This window comes from Tamandua tetradactyla, chromosome 21 (genome assembly GCF_023851605.1).
Source record: "Tamandua tetradactyla isolate mTamTet1 chromosome 21, mTamTet1.pri, whole genome shotgun sequence".
NCBI classification, from domain to species: Eukaryota; Metazoa; Chordata; class Mammalia; order Pilosa; family Myrmecophagidae; genus Tamandua; species Tamandua tetradactyla.
The window spans coordinates 51,410,669-51,425,102 of record NC_135347.1 but is presented as its reverse complement, the minus strand read 5'-3'; the positions used below and the strand labels follow the sequence as shown (position 1 = coordinate 51,425,102).

The window sequence follows — 14,434 nt, the reverse complement described above, 5'->3', positions numbered from 1 at the left end:
GCTGGATGATATCATGCTTCTATGTTTAATCACAGAAACACTGCTGGACTATTATCTACAACAGCTGCACCATTTTACATTCCACTTGAAGCATGGGAGGTTCCAATCACACCACCTTCTTGTCAACACTTGCTATTAACTATCTTGACAAGACCAATTGTTTCAGGCATTCCCAGGGCAATCAGAGCGGGCGACAACAGTGAAAACTCCCATGGCCCCTCCCCATCCTCTTCCAGGAGCAGGAAAAGGAGGAAGGGGAGAATCTTCTCGGTGCTCAGCCCTCCCTGAATACTGCTCCAGCCCACCACCTCACCACCCCCAGCCCCACTGGGCACTCTGCACGCCCCCTCCCCATTTCATTTTCCTTCCCCACCTCGTCACATTTCACTCTTTTTCCATGTGAGTAATAAAAAAATTTCAAAAAATAAATAAATAAATAATTTAAATAATAATAATAAAGTATGATGAACCTAAATGTATCCCTTAAGTTATCCGTGAAATGAATTATCTAACAAGAGAAACTGAACCTGCATGGAAAGAACAAATCTTTTCATACAGCGAAAAGTGACAGGGAAAGTCAGGACCACCATGTTTTGTCAAGTTAAATAAAAACAAACCTAAAGGGGGCAAAACTATGCTCATATGTGCACAGGAAAGGAAGGAAAGGACACAGAACGTATTGTTAGCAGTGGCTATCTCGGGGTGGGGAAATGAGGGGGGTCGGGGGAGGGTATCACTTTGTTACTTTTCATACCCTTACTTTGTTTTGGGGTTTTTTTTTTTTTAACCTACTGTATTTTGGGAATGAAAGACAAGGACATACAAAACATAAAGTATTAAAAAATGATATTTTCTCTTTTTTAAAAGCAGATGATTGCTTAGGAATTCTAAGAACTGTTCCATTTCCAGTTCTCCCTCCATTACTACATTCTTCAAGGCAGTCCACAATGGAGTTAATCTTCTCCTTTCTTAAGGTTACAGACAGTATTGACAATTTCCAGGGTTCAAGGAACAGCTCAGAACTCAGAAATGTTTTCTGGAGAAGGTGTGCATGCAGTAGGACAAGGATAGGTTAGTAGACGAGGAGATGTGATCTGTGTCTTATCCCGTAAAGAAAAGTACTTAACGGTATGTGTTTTTTTGCTTGTTTTTGTATGCTGTATGGCGGGGTCACATTTCATTCTCTTTCCGTGTGAGTAGCCCGTTATTGCAGCACCAGCTGTGGAATTTTTGTTTGTCTGTTTGTTTGCTTGTTGGTTTGTTTTCTGGGGAAGCGCATGGGCCGGGAAGAGAACCTGGGTCTCCGGCACGGCAGGCGAGAATTTCACCATGGAGCCACCCTCGCACCCCTTAACCATATATTTTTTGACATCTGAGGAGATGCGGCACTCACTTGAACCAGTTGGTAACCGTCATCATCACGTAGAGGGAGGCGAGCAGGAACACAAAGTGGAAATAGGAATAGCTGTAGACAGTGCCCTTCTTCTCATCATAGATGACCCGCGGGCCTTCCTTCACCTTCTGCTGCTCTTCAGTATCTGCGGGCACAACGGAGAGAGCTTGGTGCAGGGACGGGCGCGCTCGGCGCGGGGACAGGCGCGCTCGGTGCAGGGACGGGCGCGCTCGGTGCGGGGACAGGTGCGCTCGGTGCAGGGACGGGCGCGCTCGGTGCGGGGACAGGTGCGCTCGATGGTGGACAGACGCGCTCGGTGTGAGGACTGGCGCGCTCGGTGTGGGGACAGGTACGCTCGATGGTGGACAGACGCGCTCGGTGTGAGGACGGGCGCGCTCGGCGCGGGGACGGGCGCGCTCGGCATGGGGACGGGCGCACTCATGCTGTTCTACCCAAATCACACTCACTCATTTCAACCCCAGGGAACACTGGGTAGAAAAAACGCCAAAAGCCACCTGTGCCCTCAGGCAACATTTTGCAGTCAATACAAAACCCTGGCTCCACCTAGCACTTTCTTAAACAGGACAAGCTACCTAATACCATACTTACTGTACCAGTAGAGGACGAGAGCCCCTAAAAACCTAAAAATTCTCATGAGCTTAGAAGAAAGTGAGAAAGCAGACCAAGAGTTTCCAAACCCCCAGGACCCTCCAATCTAAAAAAGTAAACTGAAGGAAAGAAAGGATCCAAAAATGAGGTGTCAGGACCTCTTGCTATTTATCAAATCATTCTTTAAAAAAAAAAAAAAAGCACTCTCAAGCTTCCCTAACTCTCACTGTATAATTTAACTCAAACATGAGCCAAAATACAAACTGCTTCTCTCCTACCAGAATACTGACACCAAAAAACAAAATCCAGCCACCCTCGAGGAAGAATGTAAAACAGTTAAACCAGCTTTGGCATAAAGTCTTTTCCCTTATTACTCAAGTTGTGTCCGAATCTCAAATGGTTTCAGATTAGAGCTACGCGTCTATAGGATCACACATTTACACAGATACAGAACAAAATATCTCTACTTACCTTCTCCACCAGAGCCGAAGCAAAAACAACACCGAGCGACCTGTAAAAGTATGAGCCACAAAGTTAGACGGCTTGTTTTCTGTTTTTTCACCTCCACATTAATGAAGCGCTAAAGGGCATGTGCACACCAAACCTTCACCCAGGCCCCGACTGCATGCTTGATTCCTTCCATTGGGGTTTACTGAGCTCATCCCTTTCCCGGCCCCATACTGGGTGCTGGTGATAGAAAATATGATGGGCACAGAGATGTGCCACCCATACCCTTTCAAGGCAGGACCTGCGGCTCACTCTCGCTGCTGAAGATGCTGTGCGCAGACAGCCTTTGGATGTCACCTGCTCAGGCTTGGCCTCAGCTGCAGAGCCACCTCACCCAACAGCCTTTCCTGAGCAACCCACAGTGTCTGACTGATCACAGCAGAGCTCTAAAGGTCTCACCATCTGACCTCCAGGAGACAACTCTAATGGGCCATATATGCTTTCAACCACTGTGGGGTTTGTAAAGGTTTTACCCAGCCTGCACTGCCTCTCCACAACACCCTCTGCCCAATCCTGTCCCCCTCTCCATTCCTTCCACATGTGTTGCTCTCTAATATTCTGCACCGCAAACTCTGCCTCAGCACCTGCGTCCAGAGAATTAACATGCAATTCCTAACGAACAGGGCAGGGTGCCCATTCTCATGGAGCTCAGCTCCTGGTGCTTTGCTTTCCACCTGCATTTCATTAAATCCTCCTAAGGATTTTTATCCTTAGGGATTATTATCCTGCTTACTGTTGAGGAAACTGAGGTCAGACAGGTTAAATAAGAGGCTTACATCACAAAACTAGCTCAGTGACAGAGCTGGGACACAAACGCAGAATGGTGATTCCATGATTCATAATGGGTGAGAGAAGACATGTAAAATACAGGAGCAGCTGAAGGCGACAGAATCTGAAGTGGTAAAAATGAAGGAATGTGGAAGCAGGAGGCCTACCCAGATTTCCTATTAAAAACTGGCAACTGAGCTGGCTCTGCCTCTGTAGCGGGGAAGTGAGTGCCAGGGTAGGAAGGGATGGGAAGTTCTACACTGAACAGTCTTTGGTGCCTTCCAAATTTTGTACCATGTGATTGTTTCTTACTTACTCAAAACAATACACCTAATTAAAAATAGCAGGTTATAAAAAAAATTACTACATAATGACAGAAAGCCTTTGGCAAATAGTGTAAGAAATACTGCATGAACTAAGACAGCCTAGGAAGTACTGGGGCCCTTGGCAGTCTCCAGCTGAAGACATCTGACTACAAAGAACAGAGCCAGGGCCAAGGGAAGTGAGCGCTTGAGTCTGTCCCATTTATACTTCTCAAGGTAAGCCCTTGTTTCCATCCTGTTTGGCCAAAAACTTAGAATAATAAAAGTATGAGTCCTGACAGACTCTCGGATGAAGTGACACTAAGATTCATTCATTTCATTCAGTGGGCCCAAGACACTGCAGGCTAGGTCTGAGGTCTTTTGAAGCTTGAAAGAAACTATTAACTCTTTCTCACAGGTGTACCCTGTGAAATGTGATGGAAAGAGCAAACCAACTTTCATTCTGCATGCTCTCCAGTCCAGACAGAAATCCTAGAATGGTTTTTCCTTGAAAGGAGGTGGAGAAAAATATCCTCACTTCCCTCTTAAATCTCCGAGCTTTAACTCTGTACACAATAAGGGTATTGAAACCATAACTGTGCAATCTCAGCAGGTGGTCACCAGTCAGTGGTGAGAACAATGCTTGCCTTTTAGAGGCCATTCTCTTCTGAATAATGGGCAGTGACCATTCAAACACAACCGTTTTCTACTTTCTTAAGTGACAGAATGAGCTGGTGAACAATGCTGGCCGACTGAAAGTCCTTCACAATGGTTAACTACCTTCAGGTCAGATGCAGGAAAGACAACCTCCAGAGACCCAGCTGCAGGGTAAAGGCCTCATATACGGACAGATAACAGAGCTATTGCATCTATGGAAAGCCACGAGAATGCAGCCAGTGGACAAGGGCCAGGCAGGGTCAGCAGCGAAGACCAGGAGACTCCAGCAGCTGAGCTCTGGGGCATCAATGGCTAAGGACACAGACTCTGGAGCCACGATGCCAGGCTTAGATACTGGCCCACTGCAACCTGCAGCGTTTTTCTATTTCCCACCCTGTAAAATAGATAAGAGTAATAGCACCAAAGTCTGCTGAGGGAGGGAGAAAAAAATGTAGAGCTATTAAACTTTTCATGGGGGAAACTCCTGTTACTGTCTCAAACTCTAGGGACTCCGAAGTCAATGGGCCTATCTCTTAATCTTGAGGCTTGCACTTGTGAAGCTTATTTATGTAGCAGAGAAACTAAGGCTACCTATAGTTACACAGAAGAGCTACTTCCAGAGGACCTCTTTTGTTGTTCAGATGCCACCTCTCTCTAAGCCAAACTCTGCAAGTAAAATTATTACCCTCCCTGCTACATGGGATGTGACATTCAGGGGTGAAAGTCTCCCTGGTGACGTGGGATTTGAATCCCAGGGATGAGCCTGGCCCTGGCACCTGGATCGACAATGCCTTCATGACCAAAAAGAGGAAAAGAATTGTTATAAAGTAAGGTATTCGTGGCTGAGAGGGTTTAGGGTTGAGAGGCTGCTCTGGAGGCTACTCATCTGCTAGATATTGCTATTTATCATGGTTTGCCAAACTCCAACCAAAACCATTCCTGCCAATCTTAAAGAACTTCTAGGGCTTTATCTGAGATTCGACAAAGGTTCCATGCACTCTGATTATTTTCTAGAAACCCTACAACGTCCAGACGGGTTCCTAGGCCAGACAAGTCCTGAGATGTGGAGGGGCCAGCCTCTCCAGAACATCAAACTCGTACTCCCCATCCCATATTACTGATAGCCTTCTCCAACATGAAAATGTTAGAATGGGCATAGCCCAGAGACCCCTAAAGATTGGGAGAAAGATCAAAGGAGAAGGCGGAGTTATAACAGAGAAGATAGGATTCAACAAATGAGTATGGCTGCTGAATCATTATTTTGATATTTCTTTTAGTCTCCAATGCCTTGGAGCAGCTAGAAGTAAAAAATTAAAGTTGCAGAACTGTAATCCATACCAAACTCTGAAATCTGCTCTATAACTAATTACTGGGGTGTGCTTTAAAATGTATTGCTTTTTTGTATATATGTCATTTTTCACAATTAAAAAATGATAATATCAAACTCAAAAAAATTAAAACTTAAAAAAAAGAGAATAGAAATAGAAAATGTAGGTGCTTCAAAGTTTCATGGTATTTTCAGACATCATGATAGAATAACCCAGGATCTGCTAACATTTTCTCATTCTTGCAAAATGATTCAGAACAAACTAAAAAGATATGTGGTAATTTCCAGCTCCTACCTTCCCTGGGGATAAAAGCAAACTCTGGGTAAATTCATCAATATTCATTTAAAATAACAACAATAGCACCTCACAGGCTTTTTATGAGGATTAATTGAAATCACACATGTGCAGTAATTGTCATGTACCAACTCCCTTAAGTCTTAGCGGTCACTGGCAACCCCAGTTTTTTCCATTCTCGGGACCAAGGCTGACTATTTTTCTGGTTACCTCCATTGGAGTAGGACTTTGGCTCTGCTGGATGTTCCCCAGAGAGCCTCAGAAAAATACTTTTGCCTAAATAAGAAAATACCAGACATTTTCCTACCTGATGGACAGCTGCTGACCACTCCCACCCTTGGGCATGCGGGGGAAAGACCTCACATGCTTGAAAGCAACACATTTATTATTCATAATTCTTTACCCAGTGAAACGCCTACTTGATGGGATTGTTAAATAGTTCACTGAGCTAACAGAGGCAAAATGCTCAACATGATGCCTGCCATAGAGCAGCTGCTTAGTAGATACTGTTGTCCTTTCCTTCCCTGTCTTTCTTCAGAACAGCTATTACATAGTCACGCGGTTGTGCTACAGAGGACAGACAGATATGCTATAGAGGGCACAGACGGAGGAATGGACATGGAACTGAAGGCTTCCTGAAAGATGGGTCTTCCGGGATAAAGCAGGACAAGAAAAGGAAAGGAACTTACTTCAAGCTCAGGAGCTGCATATCTTCCCTGGAGAGCATCAGAACTTGATCTCGTTGTCGATGTCAAACTAAGAAACAAACAGTCAAGAGTCAGCAGGGCATGTGGATGTGTAGACCACACCTGAAAAAGAAGAGAGCTGCCTGGCTGAAGCTCCAATCAGTGGTTTGCTGTAACAGACAGGTCTGTTGTCTGAGACAGACAAGGAAAATTGTCTATCTCAATACTGCATTTTATTCTAAAACTGGCTGGCCGATTCTACAGCTGTCTTTTTAGATGGGCTGTGCAAAGAGAATTTCGCAGGTAAAGAAATAAGATGTCTTCTGGTCCTATACCTTGGTTTTTAATAGTGTTTCTTTTTTTTTAAACCTCTCCTTCTGCAATCCCAAAAGCATGTTCTGATGTAATTTTTATCCTTCCTGGCTCCCTAACTAGTCACAGAAGGGGGCAAAAGCAACGAAAGGACCCAGAGATGAAAATAAAAAAAAGAAGTATATAAAGCAGTTATTGAATAAAGGATAATCAGCCTGTGGCAGAACAAAGTTGTTCCCTGGAAATCTAACACCGAGTAGCTTTCAGTGTGATAAAAAATCCTTCCCACCACTTTCCCTATACCTAGAGAGGTAAAATGTTGTATAAAAATTTGGGTTATGGGGGTAAAAAGTTTTTCCCTTGGGGAAAAAAAAATGGAAAATTTTAAGCAAACTTATACAATACTTGGGGTTCTCGCTAACTGTACAGAACATTCAGCCAGCAGGCACTGAGCTCCTGGTGTGTGTCAGCTCTGCTCCAAGTACGCAGGGCTCATCTGTGAACAAAAAGAAAACAATTCCTGCTCTCACGCAACTTACAGGTGAGCACGGAGACGCCTGCAGGGCAGGGATGCTCAGGAAGCTGCTTGGCTAAGGGAGAAGCAGGAATTAACACTCATTCCAGCCAAATAAACCACATGGGACAACACTGCTTTCTCTGCTCATTTTCATCCTCTTTCCCAAGAAGAGATCAATGGGATGCAAATAAAGAATAAAAGCACTTCCTCACAAAGAAGCCCCCTGGGAGCCAAGCTCATGGCTTATTTTGTGGTCCAATCAAGTACAATAGCATCACTTTCATTTCTGCCCTGAACAGACGGATGCTGATGCCTGGCCACTCCACTCCCACTGTCTGGTTGAGCTTCGGCAGTGGAACAAGAGAAGCACTTCACAAGGGCTGTGCAGCCAAGAAACATACATACCTCTTACTGCATTAAAGTGCGTCCTATATTCTATGCCCACAGCAAAGAGGAATTATGATTTAATTTAACAGGATATAGCTTTTGAAGAAAAATGTAATTTTTAATTTTAGGAAGAGATCAGTATCTGAAATTTTCATCTAAAAGATGATATCCATTCTTTAAAAGTCAGAATCAACAGGGGAAAAAATGGCTTTAGAAAAATAAAGCGCTTGGTTCCAGCACCTTTGTCATTTCATTCCCACCACCAGAGAGAGAGCACCAACAGAGGCTTTGTTTTTCTTTCTAAAAACTCCCATACCCAGGTCATCCCCCCACAAGCAGATGTTACCTCAAACTAAGGTCTTTCTTCAGTAATGACCTTTGCCCTCAAAACAGTCCACACAGAATCATCAAGGAGATATTTCTGTAAGCTCTTTTGCCTTGGAAATCGTTACTGTCTGTGTGTTCACTGTCATTAAGACCCAACCGCTGGCTGGGTCAGCACAACTCCAGGTGCTGCCAAACAATTTCCGGGTTCTCCGTTACCTCTCCCCTTCCAGGACTAAGGTATGTGTGGAACACCTTGTTACCTATAGCATTAAGGAAATGACGTGGTATTTCCTGGGGGGGGGGGGGAGTAGCCGCAGTAGGTGGAGACAGTGCTCCACTGCCTGAAAAGGTCCAAGGCATTGTGGCCGTTCAGTATTCTTGGCCCCACCCACCGAAAAGAAAGAAAAACACCCGATTGGCCCCCATCACTGGAGACGGCTGCAGTGCCCAGAGAGCCTCTTCCATGTTGGCAGAAAGATTCACACACAGGCGCCGTAAGAACCTGCCTCTGTGGCTTTACAGCCTGTCCAAGTACCCAGAGTCACAGGAGATCCCAAGAACAAGCCCACACTTTCCGATCAGGGGACACTGAGGCCCCCCCCCCCCCCCAGATTTACAGAATTGGTCTGGGATGGATCCCACGAGTATTCCCAGCCCTTCAATCCAGTTCCCACTGTACTGTGTCATCTGTGACTCACGGCTCCCCAAAAAGACCCCAATTCTACGTGAGCTGGAGAAGGCCATAAAACGCCCCCAGATGGGGGAAGGATGGTTTCCGGCTGACAGGTTAAGGAGCGGCAGGATTCAATAAAGACAGAAGCCAACCGTCTCTTCTCCCCCCACCCCCTTTCTCTCTCAAAGTAAACGCAGCAGGGCCAGAACACAGAGAATAAATACTCCTCCTTGATTTGCAAACTTTTCTCAGTTTAAGCCAATTTCCTCTCCAATGCCATCAAACCACCCTTGTACCTATTTCCACAAAGCCTGCAGTATGGTTGTGGCTGTTCCCTGTCAAACTAACAAATTATTTGAGATTTGGCATTCATGGAGATATCCTACTCAACTTAAACAATAAGTAATTATTTTCTTCTCTTAAGCACAGGGAACATTTTACAGCAGAAATACCACCTAATACTATAATTATGCAAGTCACCCAATTTCTCTTTCCATCTCAGGAAAGAACTGTACAATAAGCCATCCCAGAAAAAAATGACAATCAACAAAGGATTCAAGGAAAGGTTTCCTGAAATTGGGGATGGAGGGCTAAGGCAAAGGGTTCTGTGCCTCAGTTGTCTTACATATACAATGAAGCGACTGTACTGGAATGGCTCCAGGGTCCTTTCCAGCCCTGCAAGTTTGAACTTGAAGTCAACAGAGTTAACACTTTCCATCACAATCTAGAGACCAAGAAGGGACTTAGTTGATGGAGGCCAAGAGGAAGGCAGACTAACCAAAAGTTCATCACAGCAAGGATCCAGGCACCGTGGCCGACCCACAGGAGGAGCCACCAGGGACTCCTCTCCCCCTAGGGCCTGTCTGGGGGGTTCCAGCCGGGACACTCTTTCACAGTGAGGTGAAATAAGCTGTGGTGCAATAATACGCGGTGCAATACAAGGGGGTTTCAAGATGAGGCAACCACAGTCAAAAGCCAGGGAGTGGGTTTTTCCTGGAGCCTTCTTCCAATCTGAGACAGCAAAGAGTAAATGATACTGAAGGTATCTAGAAGCAGGGAATGAATGGGGCAGACAGCCAGAGACTGAGGGGGGTGGGTCACCATGAGAGCGCCTAAAAAAGTATACCTGGGAGCGGGGAGGTCTGGTGAGGTGGAGTGGAAAGGGAATCCAGATGAGAGCTTGGCAGGCCTTCCAGGGTTTTACAAAAAAACCAACCCCGAGCACTCTCAGACTCCCACGGAGAATGGATGAGGTCTTCTTCCTTTAATCAACACACTACCCACAGTCTTCTGTCACCCTAATTTCTATCAAGAATCCTAGGTATTCCTGTAATGGTGTGCAAATGAAAGTCCCCATCCAGATACGCTGCAGCCTCTTGTGATAACATCTTCCACACTTTAATTCCTCGGAGTCAGAGGGCTTACTCTGTAAGAAGTGAAAGATTTGAAAATCCCCCAATCAGACTGACTCCCACCCCTAGCAGTGTTTCCTTTTTATAAGGCCCTACAAAGCCCGAACTCACTCCCCTGTGAACTGAGAGGTGACCTGCTTCCAAAGCTCTGAAGGCCGCGTCCCCTAGGGGAGACAGTCCCAGCGAGGGTCAATCGGCCGGACCTGCCACGCCTCCTGGCTAACTCCTGGGGGGTGAGCCGCCAGGCACCCCGTGCATCCATGCCCACCTGCCACAGACCCGGCCGCCGGGCAAACTGGTTAGTCTTTATCCCTCCTTTGTGTAAGCTGCAGTTTTATGTCTCTTCATTCCATCCCCATCTACAGTTTTGCAACGTAATTACTATCATTCAATAACAACACCTGCTGTTGGCACTCAGATTTTAAGCGGCAGCTGTCGGCTCTGAAAATTGACATCTTTGGGGAACATCAGACTACAGCTTGCCAAGCTCCAGCCTAGTGAAGGGGACAACATTTCATTTATCAGCCCTCACTCAAGGGAAGACTCAAGGATCGCTAAAAAGTGATTCTTGTACCTCATAAAAACAATCAAGAATGGGGTAAGGGTGAAAATTCCACACTGCCCAGAGAACTTGGTAGGCGGCAATTCTACACAGCACAACAAGTAGAAGAACTTTTGCCATCTTTTCCATTGTGGGTTTGTAATAAATCCAGGCCTTGTTTCATCCGAGGGGCAGTATTTTTTCATTTAATGGCTAGACATCCATCAACCCACAAAACACACAATTTTATTCTGTTAAATATGTTCAGCATTATTTTTCTAGTAAAACCAATAAAAAACAAACAAAACAAAAATAGTACCTCCAAAAAAAAAAAACGTAGGAAAAAGTTATCCCTTATACTATCACACCACACACACACACACACACACACACACACAAACTATATTTTAACTGTAATAGACTAATCCTATGTAGACTGCTTAGTAACCTACTTCTTCCTTCCTTGATTTAGACATTTGTCCAGGCTGATATAGAAAAAACAGAGTGACAAATCATGAAATCAGTCTGTGTTGGTGTTATTTTCCCTTAAAGCTCAACAATAACAGATGCAGGCAGAAAAAAACTAGCACCAGAAAGGGAGATCTAGAAATCAGGATTCAAAATTTTGGTGGTTTTATGGTTTTCATGAAAATGCCCATTGTCCTGGGCCTGATTTGGACCTGACCCCTATCTGCTACCTCATTTATAGTAACTACCTCATTTTTAGTAATTCCATATAATTAAGACCATACATTATATGGAATTAATAAAAAGGAAAATTTGGAAAATGTTTGTCATGGCCCCTCTGCTGTCACAAGAAGACTCTTTACTCTGTAATAGACCAACTCGGAAACAACGTTACACAACAATTATTTTATAAACCACCTGCAACTCTAGCAAGCATTTTCTGGCTTGATGCCTGACTGAGCAAGTACTTTATAAACCTCATTCTCCCATCTCTAAAATATAAATGTCCTTATTAGCCCCTTTCTGGCAGTAGGAGGTGTTGGGAGCTATAACAGAAAATGATAGAATGCTGAGAAAGACATTTTACTTATATAAGTTATCACCACCAGGACTGCTCAGTTTTAGCAAAAGGATGATTATGATGTGCCTGTGATAAGTTGAATTTCTTACACGATGAAATCTAACACACAAAACACGGAAGTAAAACTTAAATGTGAAAAGGTTACTGTCAAAGTGAAGCTTAATTATCAGTGAAATAAATATGCACCCAGAATAAGTAACTATTCCTATCCTTTTCTTTTTTTCCCTTTAGTCATCTCTTAAATACCTAAGGTGGAATAAACTCCACCACAAGCATCTGAAATACAGTGTGCTTTTATACAACACTTACTTTTGGAAGAGCTGCTTCACCAATGTAACAATATGGTGGGTTAAGAAAAGGGACATTTCCTGTCTTTCTTGGACCATGTACAAAATGACGGTATAGGCAGTGTCCTGTACTCTTTCCATCAGCCGCAGAACAAAAGCTATTTCCCCCGGAGTAAAAAGCTGCCAAAACATTTTGGCATGCGCTAATCTCTTCCTCACTTTGTGCTCCCTCTCCCTCCAACAATGTTTTAGCAACCAATATTCAACTACTTGTTAAAGGGTGTTGGGCAATGGTGCTGCAATATCAGATATTTATGTTATTTACTTCATAAAAAATACAATAAAGTAAATGAAGTCCAAAACCTAGATTTCATGCTGAAATACTACCTGTTATTTCTAGCTACTTTCCCCCTCCTTCAGATGATATTTGCTTTGCTGCCTTTACGGATGCTGAAACTTTAAATTCTTTTCCTGTGAACTTAAAGTCTGCAAAGACAGCCTCAAGTGACTCTAAGACTTACCATGAATACAAGATGCATGCAATCAGGAGTATGGTGCCCAGTATAGTAACCAAGTTTTCATCTCTGTATAGATCCTGACCAAACTCAGGCACACAGATTGTAATATTCTTCCCGTGATCATCTAGAACTTGTAAAGAAAAAAAAAGCAAGATAATCACAGTCAAGTTAAAAGTCTATCATAAATTACAGAAGCGCTCATTTTGGGAAAACTCACGCAGCTTTGGAGAACCTCCTTAGAATAGTGAGGACTGATCACTGGACATTTCTCATCTACGGTGAGTTTTGACTCAAGACTAGTTTTTTGCTATTTGGTGGGTCAAATGGCATAGATTTCACAGCATCACTCTCCCTTATTGGCACAGCCTTGAAACAAGGCATTTAATGTAATTTAGTCCTAAAAGAGTTCTACAGCTCCAGGACTTACCAAGAGCGTTACTCTTTTCTAATATTCGTAAAAAGAAACATCAGATCGATTTTTTGGTTGATTTAACAGCCTCTGAGGAAAGAGAGGCAGTGTGCAGATTCACGTGAGAGCCTCCTCTGCATGGTATCCTCTCTGGAGAAGGAGGCTGAGGCCAATCAAGGAGCAACCTGGTAAGGGCTGGACAGCAGCAGCCTGCCTCATGCCCTCCAAACCTCACAAGCACTGCAGGGAAGGGGACAGTCGTGATCTGAGGAGGGTGGGACGTTTTCAAAACGTTCTTCTGAGAGACTACAGAGTGAAGACTTTATTTCATTACCATCAGTGGTAAATTTCATCTATTTTTCATCTAACAGAGTCTCCAATTTTAGACATCCAACCTATGTTAGACTAGCAATTCTGTCCCAAAATAGGCAACATAAACAGACAACAACAGTCTAGCAACCATCTTACAAACATGCACATTCTAAGCATTTGAAGTTAAATTAAAATTAATACTGGTATCACATTTGAAACAGTAAACATTACTGTGACTTATTCTATTTAAGTATTACCACCTGAAATTAAAAATGTTTTTTTGGTTTTTAAGTGGTACCTACCATTTAAAATTTTTAAATGTTGCCAGTAGAAAACCCCACTGAGCCAAACTCAGAAATTAATATCTAAAAGCTCATAAAAGAAAGCCTTAGAGAGACTATATTTAAATATAGCACATTTATACACTAAAAATTTCAAAATTATTTTTGCATTTGCTTTCTACATTTGAAAGGGGAAAACTTAGATTTTCAATTCTAGAAGGAAGAGACTATATTTATTTAACTTATTTTATACAAAATTGAACATACCCAAACATACATACATTTATATACTCAACTACAAAAGTGATAAAGATGAGGAAATATAACAAGTTTGGAACTCAAAAAATAAAAAAAATCTGGTCTTTTATACTGGCAAGATTCAGGGACTCATAACAACCTATATAACATATAGTGCTTTTATAGTCTAAAAACTCTTAATCATCACAATTGCTCTACAACAATAATAGCAAAATCTTATATCACATTTACCACATGTCAGTAACTAATATAAATATTTAAAATATATCAAATATATAAGTGTGTACCAATGACCTATACAACTGTCTAGACTATTTAACTGTCTCTCTTTTTTTTTTTTTTTTTACATGGGCAGGCACCGGGAATCGAACCCAGGGCCTCTGGCATGGCAGGTGAGAACTCTGCCTGCTGAGCCACTGTGGCCCGCCCCAACCATCTTATTAAAATTCTTATTTTAAAGATGAGGTGCCTAGGCACAGAAAATAAGTAACTTTGTGCAAGCTACTTAGGTGGCAGAACCAGGACATAAAAGTATGTGATCCAACTCCAAAGATCGTGCTCTAACCACTGTTTTGGTGTCTTTTGTAGATACATGTTAATTTTAAGAT

The 14,434-nt window shown here is 43.2% G+C and overlaps 1 protein-coding gene across 1 annotated transcript in view; it reads right to left on the bottom strand.

Annotated features, from left to right (window-relative positions):
- The window catches only part of SERINC5 (serine incorporator 5), a 106,814-nt gene that overhangs the window by 12,284 nt on the left and 80,096 nt on the right, over positions 1-14,434 (bottom strand). The window contains exons 8-11 of the mRNA XM_077139324.1: positions 12,570-12,696; positions 6,548-6,614; positions 2,474-2,513; positions 1,394-1,538 (exon numbers count right to left, since the gene is read on the bottom strand). Of these exons, the coding sequence (XP_076995439.1) occupies positions 1,394-1,538; positions 2,474-2,513; positions 6,548-6,614; positions 12,570-12,696 (379 nt within the window). The remainder of the gene's footprint in view (positions 1-1,393; positions 1,539-2,473; positions 2,514-6,547; positions 6,615-12,569; positions 12,697-14,434) is intronic.